The sequence below is a fragment of the Narcine bancroftii genome, chromosome 3, assembly GCF_036971445.1.
Source record: "Narcine bancroftii isolate sNarBan1 chromosome 3, sNarBan1.hap1, whole genome shotgun sequence".
NCBI lineage: Eukaryota > Metazoa > Chordata > Chondrichthyes > Torpediniformes > Narcinidae > Narcine > Narcine bancroftii.
In genome coordinates, this window is record NC_091471.1 from 195,176,992 (window position 1) to 195,189,538 (window position 12,547).

Below are 12,547 nucleotides of genomic sequence, written 5' to 3' on the forward strand. Positions count from 1 at the left end.
TGTATTATAACCATCATGAACAAGATTGGGGCTTTGTTACTCTCAGACAGCCACCAGATATTAGGGTAGCATTAGCTCTGAAATTAAACACAAGTATTTGGTAAGTTTTTTTTTAAGAAATAAGAGGAATAAAACTGAAAGGAGCAATTTAAGTGGCTGAAAAAAATAATGCCACTGTAGTAGTTCAGGTCAAAATTAATGTTGGGCTTTGGAAAATATTTTGACTGCTTTGTCCTAATATACAGTTTTTCACATGAAGGATGTTTTGATGGAGTCTGAAGTTTTATACGTGGACCTGCTTGATGGAGATACTGAGGGACATGTGCGGTTTAAAACTCCCGAAGATGCCAAAGCTGTAATGAAAGTACATCAAGAACTTCAGACCAAGTACAACTGGAAACTCGAAATTCTTTCAGGTCGGCTTCATAAATAAAAAAAAATTATTTACATGTTTAAATTTAAACAATGCAAGAAAATTATTGTTGGATTCTTTTGAAGCTTTAAATATGAAGTTGTGAATTGGTAGTAGAAAAGCGCATGGATTGAGGGGAGCAGCAGAGTTAAGTTGTTCATTGTTAGCCAAATGTAGGGAAATGGTGAGTGGAAGCTGTGTATCTCTCTCAATGTCCAAAGGGACATATAGTATTAAAGTAAGTGAATTAACATCCTTTTATTTTCTCTCTCAAAGACATGGGAACTAGAAACTGTTCCACTTTAACTGGGTGAAGTTACCTATTTATTTTTAATTTTATTTATCCTTGTGAAGCTGTGAAACTCAAATTTCTGCTTTGTAGTAAAAGCACAAAAAATGCTGGAGAAGAAGGCCTCAGGCCTGAAATGTTGGTAAAATATCTTTACTTCCCATGGACGGTATGAGACCTTCTGAGTTCCTCCAGCATTTTTGTGTTTTTATTATCCTTATGAGGCTAATTTCGTGGGCCACTGCAACCAGAAAATAAAATTTTCAAAGCTTCAGTTGAATCCTATTTAAGTTTAACTAAGTGGTTTGCAATGTTAACTCTAGTCTCTCATCTGGGACAATGTTTTCTTGCAAGTTATTAATGTCCCTGAAGTATAAATATTGGCTTGATCCAAACCCGTAGAATTAATCTCCATCATCAATGCACTGAAGTCAAGGATCATCTTTGACATTTTTTTTGTGTCCCCTTTAGAAGCAAAATCATTTTATGAGCAGTGAGCCGCTGTAGGCACCACACATGAATAGAAATGCAGCACACATGAGTAGAAATGATCACCCATAATCCAGACATTTTCATTTTAAATTTTAGAGCACAGTCGAAGCCAATTTTGCCCATTTAAACCCTTGCCACTCAATTACATTTTGAAAGGTGGGAGAAAACTGGAGCAGCAGAGGAAATCCACACAGATACGAAGAGAACTTACAAACTCCTTACAACACTAATTTCGAACCCAGGTCACGAGCGCTGTGATAGTATCGTGCTAATTGTGCTGCTCTTGCCTCAATAAAAGGTCTCAGCCTGAAATGTTTGCTGACCATTTCTACCCACGGATGCTGTTTGACCCTCTAAATTCCTCCATCATCCACGTTGTTTCTGTTTCTCTTTGTTATGAATTGGGTGGGTTGAAGTGTTTTTCCAGAATTAGATTAGAAATCAAAATGAACATTTGACAAAGTACCCGGCTTGCATTAGAGAATGGTGTAGACGGATCAAGTTAAACTGCAATAGGGCATACAAATGAAGGCTTGGGCAGCTGCCATCCCCAGTATATGCTGAATTAGCTTAATTTAGACCAATCATGTGCACCACAAGTATGCGAGCTTTTCCAGTACAGGTACTCAATTCAGTGACACCTAATGGAATAAGCTCATAGCTGTATATAATGAGGTGCAATACTGATCAATCCATTTTTTTTCTCAGATGGTCCAAGTTTAAAAATCTTAAATATTTCGAAGAGGCTATCATGGGAATGTGGTGGAACACAGTACTGCGGGCATATCTTCACTGGGCTGGGCAGACTGGCCCGCTGTCTGTACCTGTAGCCCCTCCCCATAAGATCCCCTAATAAAGGCTGAGAGCCTTAGTCTCCTCCCTCATACCTGTTTGGACTTGAGCCAGCAGCATGTAGAAGGATGCCTGTGTTTTCTGATTAATAAAGCTACTGGGCCATTTCAGTTAGCCCAAAAGTTGAGATGTAACGATGGAGAAACTCTGCAAAAACGCATATTTCTGAATGTGCGGAGGCAGTTTCAACCCCTCTCCGAGAGAGAGAATCTCTGCAACGCATCCCTCTGCTGATCAATTTGAATGTACAGCCATGCTAAGTGGCTGTTTAGGGGCGGGCTGATGATGCTATATGCCCGCAACCCATCTTCCCACTCACCCCTCTCCCTCCAAGTCGGGGCAGCAGGAGTTGTCAGTGGGGACTTGCTTTCAGAATGCAAACACTCCTGCCCCCTCCTACCACTAAAGTGATACTGGCTGAATACAGGTAAATGGGACTAGCTAGGATGGACACGTTGGGCTGAAGGGCCTGTCTCCATGCTGTAAAACTATGATGCCCAGAAGACAGGACTTCATAGAGTTCACCAGCACTGTCCCCAAGTTATACAGTGAATGGCCTGGAAGTTCAAAACAAATTGAGTTTTTTGAGTCCTGAGATCTTTAGAATAAGGGATGGGAGAGGTGGGAAAATGATCCCAACACCACGCCTTCCTGTTGGATAGCTTTGTGTGTAGCAATACCATGATGAGTGTGGACTTTGAGTAAACAAACACCTTGTTTGTGGCTTAGACCTATCTCATAGGAAAAATGAACAATGTTTGGTTTTATTCACCTCTGGCCAGAGAGGGCATGACAGCATTGTAGAAGTTGCAGGGAGATTTATAAAGGTTGTTAGTGTTAAACAATTGTTATGAAAGTCTGATTAGAATATGTAACATTTAAGACAAGCCAAGGAGAACAAGAAGAAACTTTTTACCTTGACAGAGGTAAAACAGATTTGAATTAAATACAGGAAGATTAGAGAAGAGTTGAGGAAATTCTCTACCTAAAAATAAATACTCACACTTCAAATATCCTTCAAATATCAGAAGATCTTTTCTGGAGCCAACACATCGTGGCGCCCATGAAGAAGACACATTAACTTCTCAACTTTAGAAGTCTGAGGAGATTTGGCATATCGACAAATACAGTGCTCTCTCAAACATCTGCACTGTGGAAAGTCTACCTACTGGTTGCTTTGTGGTGTGGTTTGGTAATTTGAATTCATTCCCAAGAATGCAGAGGCATCAGAAGGCAACAGACCTACCAGGCCCATCACAAGCTCCAACTGTCCATCAATTGACAACCAGAATGAATATATCAAGGCTGTCACACACTTTATCAAAACAGCTGTGGATGACCGTGTCCCCATCAAATCATTCAGTTTTCCCCAACGAGAAGCCCTGGATGAACAATGGAATCTGGAATCTGCTGAGAGCCACTTCGCAGGCATTTAAATCTGGAGATCCAGATCAGTACAGCAGGAGCAGGTATGACCTGCAGAAGGCTGTTTCCCAGGCCAGGTCAAGATTCCAGATGAAAATGGATACAACAAGGGACACCCGACAGCTGTGGCAGGGCCTAAATGTTGCAAACAGAAATCTGGTAAAGTAGCTGGTGGCAAAGCTCCTCTCAGAGGAACTCCATGCCTTCTACATCTGATTTAACAATAGTAACAGCAAAGAACCAACCCTCTGCACCCCCACATGCCCTGATGAACCCTCCCTGTCCGCCGTATCTGAGGATGACGTGTGTGCTATCTTCTGGAGAGTGAATCCGAGGAGTTCCTGGCTGAGTACAAAAGGTCTGTGCTGATCAACTTACAGACGTATTCACGGATATCTTCAATATCTTACTCCAGCAGGTCGTGGTGCTCACCTGTTTCAAAAAGGTGTCAATCACTTTATATATTTGAAAAGGAAAAAGTATGTATCATGGTTAATGTGGTTTATGGTGTGAAAAAAAAAAATTTTAAAAAAAGTGTCAATCATACAAGTGCCCAAGAAGAGTGTAGTAACCTGCTTTAACAATTATCGACCAGTAACACTTACATCAATAGTGATGAAGTGGTTTGCAAGGCTGGTGATGAAGCAGTTCGGCTCCTGTCTGAGTGGTGACGTGGATCCATTCCAGTTCACCTATTGCATCAACAGGTCTACGGTGGATGTCATCTCACTGGCCCTACACGAAGCCCTGGAACATCTAGACAGCAAAGATGCATACATTAGGTTGCTCCTTATCGACTGTGGTTCAGCATTTAACACCATCATCCCCTCAGAAATGATCAGCAAACTCCAAGACTTTGGAGTTAACACGCTACTGCATAATTAGATCATGGATTTCCACATCTCCAGTCCGCAATCAGTGAAGATAGGTAAGAACTTCTCCACAATCTCCATCAGTACCGAAGCACCAAAGGGCTGTGTTCTTTGCGTCCTGCTCTACTCACTTTACGCCCATGTCTGTGTAGTTTGGTGTGCCAATAACATCATCTACTAATATGCCAATGATACCATTGGGTTGCATAAAGGATGGGGACGACTCTGCATACAGGATGGCTGAATGGTCCACGAATAACAACCTTGCACTCGATGACACCAAAACTAAGGAGTTAATTGTTGCCTTCAGGAAAGGAAAGCCAGAGGTATACAATCCAGTGATCACTGGGGGGATCAGAGGTGGAGAGGGTGACGACATTTAGGTTCTTGGAAGTCACTATCTTGGAAGATCTTTCCTGGACCCAACACACCAATGGCATCATAAAGAAAACACATCAGCAGCTCTACTTCCTCAGGAGTTTGCAAAGGTTTGGTATGACATCAGAAAGCCTGGCAAATTTCTTCTGATACATAGTGGAAAGTACAGTGACCGGCTGCATCTCTTTCTGCTTATGGGCACACCTACACCCCTGAATGTAAAACTGACCCCACAATTGAGTACATCTACAGGGAACGCCGGCATCGGAGAGCTGCAGCAACCATTAAAGACCCTCACCACCCAGCACACAATCTGTTCTCGCTGCTATCATCAGGAAAGAGGTGCAGGTGCCACAAGACTCACGCCAACAGGTTCAGGAACAGCTGTTATCCCTCTACCATCAGAGTCTTTAACAACAAACTCCATCTGGGACTAATTTAAGGTCTATTACTTGTGCACTTTATAAATTTTCTTGGCTTTCCCTGTGTTGCACAGTCAGTTTGTTTGCATTTGTTATCTGTTTAAAGTTCTTTTAATTGTTTGCATGTTCACGTTGGGTGCAGTTATTTTTTGCACTACCAATTAGTAGTAATTCTTCCACACCCTCAGGAAAAAGGAATCTCAGAGTTGTATGTGTTGTATGTACTCTGGCAATAAATCTAAAATCATTGAAAATATCTATGAGGGGCACTGCTCAAGAAGGCAGCCAATGTCTTGAAGAACCACCATCACCTTGGTCACAATCTCTTTTTGTTGCTACCTTAGGTAGAAGGTTCAGAAACCTAAAGTTCAGTGTCTCTAGATTCAAGAACAGTTTTTTTTTTCCAACAGGCACTTAAACCACCCCTTACTGCACTAATCATGAACTGCATTCACCATTCTCTGCCAAGGTAAAAAGGTCCTTTTAATTCTCCTTGGCTTGTCTTAAATTTTACACTATGAAATGTCACATTTTGTTCTTCCTTTACAGTAACTAATTATTATCTTTTTTTAAATATTTTCTCTTTTTAAAATTTAATTAGTGTAAACTATTGTAGATTATTTTAATGAAGTATCTATTCAGCTGCAGCAAGCAAGAATTTTAGTGCATATTTACGTTGAGCAATGTAAATGATAATAAACGTTATCATTAAAGCTTCAATTAACACTTGAGGACCTCTAAAGCTGCAAAGTGACAAATTGAGACCCTGTATGAGCAAGAACCACCCCCCCCCCCGAAAAAAAACCCTCAATTTTTGTTGGCCACAGTGACCCAAATAATTTCTTTTTGTGCCATAAATTTCTCAGATTTAATGTACACGGGAAATGCTTTGTACATCAGAACCATCTCTACTTCAAAATTCTACATTATTGACCCTTCTTCATAACTGGATTCTAAAACATTTTCTTTCTTTCTATCAAAAGGAGACGGTGAACAGCGTTATTGGCAGAAGGTTCTAGTGGATCGGCAAGCAAAATTAAACCGACCACGGGACAAAAGACGGGGCACTGAAAAGGTACTTTACATGAATGTCCTATGACCATGTTGAGTACATTTAAAAAGAAATTGTGGCAGTTTTGTGAACTTAGAATTTTATTTCCAATCACTTTACCTTTCTAATGCAACAACCCAAGAAATGTGAATAAGTTCTTAATTTTTTTATTACAGTTGATTGTCAAGGCAGAAAAAATCATCGTGGCCAAGACACACAAAGCTGGCAAGCACATACGCTTCTCTGACCAAGACTGAGTGTGGTGCCAAAATGTCTTGTTTGAAAGGACTTTTTCTACTTTGAAATTTTTTAATCAGTTTTATACTGTTGACAATAACCAGAAAGATGTTCACAGTTATACTTTTAAGAAATGTAGTGATATGTTTGACTTTCACTAGATTGTGTAAATTTGGATCTGCAGTATTTTCATTATTGCTATTGTATGACAATTTAAAAACTACAAATCTTATTCCATAACATTTTTCTGGTATTTAAGTTGTTAAATTAGATTAGCACAGGAGATTAGAAAAAGTTTTAGATGTGTGATTCCATTAGTTCCAAATGTGATTTTTTTTTCTGTGGAACAAGGTGCAAGAGTAAACATATAGCAGTTTTTTTTTCACTTTTTAAATAAAAAATAAAACTATTGTTTGTGTTTTGTCAGGAAATATTTGCAGATTTGGGAGTGGAGTATGAAAAGATCGATACGATATTGATAAGTGTTTCTTGAATAGAGGAATAATTGAACCTCATAGCAAAAACAAAGATTGGTTTTCTTTTTAATTTAATTACTCAGTGTATTCTGTAAGATAATTAGGAATTCAAGCTTCGAACTTAACGTACGTTAACTGAATTGACTTGAGCCCACTCCTCTTTTGCAATATCTAGCTTATTTGGAGGTGTACAACAGCAGATGTATGATTGCAGGGTCCAGAGAGATTGCCCTTTGTGGCTGAAAGCTCGCCAATATTCACTCAAGTCTCCCATGTTAAAAATGGCTGGATGATTGGGGGAACTGAAGATTTGTAGAGCTGGATGGAAGCATACAAGTTGCACCTGTTGGAGGGAGAGAGGGGAATAAATGATTTAATTTTGGTACTCTCATTGGCTCAGCGTAACATCCTCTTAAGCCCCCTCAATCCCCAATACTATCAGGAGCATTTTAATATTCCACATATTTTCAATTATATTAAATGAGCACTTTTCACTTTTGTAAAATAGAATTTCTAAACTTATTCTATTATTATTTTTCACTCCCAAATTTGTACTCCTTTTGCGCAATGGGAGAAAAGGAACAATTAATAATTTTTATTTTTATTTTTTTTAACTTTTTTTAACAATTAATAAATTGTTGAAGAAATTGAATTTGGGTAACCTGTAAACCTGGCATTTGGTTCCAACCTTAAATCGAGAAGGACATAACTAGCCAATTTTGTTGTTGGACACTGTAAAAATCACCCCCTTTTATATTGAGTTCAGCAGCCTACAAAATGTTTGTCAAAGTCAGTGGTTTTCAAACTTTGTCTTTCTACTCACATACCACCTTAAGTAATCCCTATGCCAGAGGTGCTCTGTTAGTAAGGGATTGCTTAAAGTGGTATGTGAGTGGAAAGACAAAGTTTGAAAACCACTGACTTAGACAAACACTTTGTAGGCTGCTGTACTCAATATAAAAGGGGGTGATTTTTACGCTTCCAACAACAAAATAGCTTCCTAAAATCAGCTATGTCAATGAAATAAAAAAAGAGAAAAAGAGCTGAGTGCTTGTGTGAGGCATACAGTGGGGGTCAAGGGGGCCCAGCACCCCTTGCAGGGTGTTGGGGGGGCAGTGCTCGCCATTTGGAACATTTTTGAAAATGTATACTCAAAATTACCAGTTTCAAGCCATTAAAAAAAACTAAACATTTTAAACAAAATCAACTGGTTTTTTTTACAGTGAGCACAGTATATCAGACATCTGTACCCAGACTCCAAGCCCCTTCCAGGTCACCTAGCAATACCTGCTTGACCTGTGCTATTTCCCTTTTACTTAGAGGGTGCACCATGCCCACAGACCCAATTTCTGGTGCACCTTTGCAATTCACTCTGACCAATTTTCATTGCATGCCTGGGGCCCTCCAAATGAGATCTCCACAATCATGCAGTCAGATCAAAAGTTTATGCAAGATATCTTTTTGAAGATTGTAGATATACAGGGGAATATATTGATAGGAGGGGACTTTAATCTTAATTTGGACTCAAAGATGGATAAATCTGGACAAAAGACTAGGAGAAAGAACAAAGCAGCCAAATTTATGGTTAAATCAATTCAGAAAATGCAACTTTTGGATATATGGAGGAGACAACACCCAAAGTAGAAGGAATACTCATATTATTTCAATAGACATAAAACATACTCAAGGATTGACCTGTTCCTGTTGTCAGCCCATATCCAAGGGAGAGTTAGGAAAACGGAATATAAAGCTAGATTGTTATCAGATCACTCACCCCTGTTATTAGCAATAGAGCTGGAGGACATCCCACCGAGAACATATAGATGGAGATTAAACTCCATGCTACTTAAAAGACAGGATTTTAGAGAATTCATTGAGCACCAAATTAAAATGTACTTCGAAATAAATACGGAATCAGTGAAAGATAAATTTATATTATGGGATGCAATGAAAGCCTTCATCAGAGGGCAGATAATAAGTTATGTAACTAAGATGAAGAAGGAGTACAATCGGGAAATAGGACAGCTGAAAAGGGAAATAGTAAGTACAGAAAAAGAACTAGCAACAAGGGAAGATACAACAAAAAGAAGAGAACTGGCGGACAAAAAAAAACGAAACACTACAAACGTATAAGGTGGAGAAGAACATAATGAGGACAAAGCAGAAGTATTATGAGCTAGGAGGAAAAAACGCACAAAATACCAGCTTGGCAGCTTAAAACAGAACAAGCTAAAAGAATTGTATTGGCATCAAGGAAAAAGGAGAGACAAATTACATATAACCCAACAGAGATCAATGAAAACTTCAAGGAATTCTACGAGTAATTATATCGAACTGAGAACAAAGGGAAAGAAGACAAAATAGATGAGCTTCTAGCTAAAATTGAACTACCAAAATTGCAATAAGAGGAACAAAACAAATTGATAAAACTATTTGAAATAGAGCAAATACGGGATATATTAAAAAAGCTACCAAACAATAAAATGCCGCGAGAGGACGGACTCCCAATAGAATTCTATAAAACATTTTAAGACTTATTAATTCCTCCTCTCCTGTAAGTAATGAACCAGACTGAAGAAACACAAAACATGCCAGATTCATGCAAAACAGCAATAATTACAGTGATACCAAAGATGGGGAAAGATCCACTAACACCAGCATCGTATAGACCAATATCTCTACTTAACTCAGATTATAAGATAATAGCAAAACTATTAGCAAACAAATTGGCCCACTGTGTACCAAAAATAGTAAAACAAGATCAAACTGGATTTATTAAGAAAAGACAAACAACGGACAATATCTGTAAGTTCATTAACTTAACCCATGCAGTACAAGGAAATAAGACACCAACAGTTGCTTTAGACGCAGAGAAAGCCTTTGACAGAGTAGAATGGAATTATTTATTCAAAGTAGTGCAGAGGTTCAACTGACCAGAGAAATATACTAATTGGTTTAAAGCATTATATAAGGGGCCATTGGCGAAGGTGACAGTAAATGGATATATATCGAACCAATTTAAATTAAGCAGGTCAACGAGGCAGGGATGTCCACTATCTCCCTCACTGTTCACTTTAGCAATAGAACCCTTGGCAGAACTGTTAAGAACAGAAAATAAAATAAAAGGGATAAAAATAAAAGAGAAGGAATATAAAATCAGTCTATTTGCAGATGACATCATAGTATGCTTAACAGAACTAGAATTATCAATAAAAGAATTACATAAGAAATTGAAGGAATATGGCAAAATATCAGGGTACAAGATCAATGCAAATAAAAATGAAGCGATCCCAATGAATAATGCGGATTTCACAAAGTTTAAGAATGAATCACCATTTAAATGGCAAACACAAGCAATCCAATACCTCGGAATTAGACTAGATAATAATCTAGGCCATCTATACAAATTAAATTATCAGCCATTAATGAATAAATTACAAGATGTCTTAGAACATTGGAGATTTACCACTAACACTGATAGGAGGGGTAAATTGCATTAAAATGAATAAAGTCTTCCAAAAAACCACTGGAATACAAGGGTCAAAAAAAAAATTTCTATCTAGATATAAGTTTTGAACTCCTGAAGAAGAGGAAGGAGTTCAATGCAGCAAAAACGACCCTATGGAAAAAAGGTTATAAATTCATGTTAAAATACCCAGTGGTACTTAAAATAGTTATCCAGGGGCAGCAAAGGAAACTATTCTCGGATCCGGAAGAAGCACAAAAATTTGCAGAACAACTACAAAACAGACAGAGAGATTAAGAGATGTAACAAGAACAAAAATGACAACAAACTATATATATGTATATATATATAGATATATATATATATATATATAAAAAATAGAGTATAAGTAAGAACTAAGAAGGGAAAGAAAGGGAAGAAAGGAAGTAAGGAGGGAATTAAGAGAGTGACCTTTGTTATATATGAAGATTAAAATCTTTTCTGGGGGGGCTGGGTGGGGAAGAATAACAGTCACTGCGAAATCAGTTGACGCTTGCGAGCGGATTCGCAAATCCAAATGGAGAGGGGAGATGTGGTTGCCCGACAAGGGACAAAGGGTAACTCAGAAAGGGGAGGGATTATTGGGGTTAAAGGAATTTTAGATATGAGAATAGTGGAAATATTTTATGTTTTAGAAATGTTGTCTTATAATGTGTTCAAAAAAAGAAAGCAGAAATGGATAAGAAGGGAAGGTGGTGATGAGGAAACGGAAAGGAAAGATAAACAAAGTATGAAATGACTATGTTGAACTATATGACTTTAAATATTAATGGAATACATAACCAAATCAAAAGGAAGAAACTGTTAAATTTACTGAAAAAAAAAATTGATATAGCATTCGTACAAGAAACACATTTAACTGAAATGGAGCACAAGAAATTAAAGAGAGATTGGATAGGACATGTAACAGCAGCATCATATAATTCAAAAGCCAGAGGAGTAGCTATATTAATCAATAAAAATGTACCAATCAAAATAAAAGAGGAAATAATAGATCCAGCAGGGAGATATGTAATGATAAAATGTCAGATATATTCAGAATTTTGGAATTTACTCAATGTATATTCACTTAATGAAGAAGATCAAAAATTTATGCAAGATATCTTTTTGAAGATAGCAGATACACAAGGGAACATACTAATAGGAGGGAATTTTAACCTTAATTTGGACTCAAACATGGATAAAACTGGGAAAAAAAACTAACAGAAAGAACAAAGTAACCAAATTTATAATTAAATCGATGCAAGAAATGCAACTTTTGGATATATGGAGGAAACAACACCCAAAGGAAAAGGAATATTCATATTATTCGGGTAGACATAAAACATACTCAAGGATAGATCTATTCCTGTTATCAGCCCACATTCAAGGGAGAGTTAGGAAAACGGAATATAAAGCTAGACTATTATCGGACGACTCACCCCTGTTATTGGCAATAGAGCTAGAGGACATCCCACCAAGAATGTATAGATGGAGATTAAACTCCATGCTACTTAAAAGACAGGATTTTAGAGAATTAATTGAACGACAAATTAAAATGTACTTTGAAATAAATATGGAATCAGTGAAAGATAAGTTTATACTATGGGACGCAATGCAAGCGTTCATCAGAGGGCAAATAATAAGTTATGTAACTAAGATGAAGAAGGACTACAATCGGGAAACAGAATAGTTGGAAAGGGAAATAACAAATATGGAAAAAGAATTAGCAATAAAGGAAGATACAACTAAAAGAAGAGAATTGGCAGATAAAAAAATAAAATATGAAACACTACAAACATATAAGGTGGAGAAGATCATAATGAAGACAAAACAGAAATATTATGAGCTAGGAGAAAAAACGCACAAAATTCTAGCGTGGCATCTTAAGACAGAACAAACTAAAAAAATGGTATTGGCATTAAGGAAAATTACATATAATCCAATGGAGATCAATGAAAACTTCAGGGAATTCTATGAGCAACTATATAAAACTGAAAACAAAGGGAAAGAAGACAAAATAGATGAATTTCTAACTAAAATTGAACTACCGAAATTACAAACAGAGGAGCAAAATAAATTAATAAAACCATTTGAAATAGAAGAATTACAGGAGATATTAAAAAAAACTACCGAACAATAAAATACCAGGAGAGG

General features: G+C 37.4%; 1 protein-coding gene across 3 annotated transcripts in view; it reads left to right on the forward strand.

The window, feature by feature from the left end:
- Positions 1-6,840, forward strand: part of larp7 (La ribonucleoprotein 7, transcriptional regulator) — a 43,208-nt gene extending 36,368 nt beyond the window's left edge. For 2 of the 3 annotated variants that reach the window (XM_069926202.1, XM_069926204.1), the window contains exons 11-13: positions 260-416; positions 6,126-6,217; positions 6,370-6,840. In XM_069926202.1, the coding sequence (XP_069782303.1) occupies positions 260-416; positions 6,126-6,217; positions 6,370-6,450 (330 nt within the window). In that variant the 3' untranslated portion in view covers positions 6,451-6,840. Of the gene's footprint in view, positions 1-245; positions 417-6,125; positions 6,218-6,369 lie in introns of all 3 variants that reach the window. The other variant, XM_069926203.1, reaches the window with a different exon arrangement.
- The last annotated feature ends 5,707 nt before the right edge of the window (positions 6,841-12,547 follow it).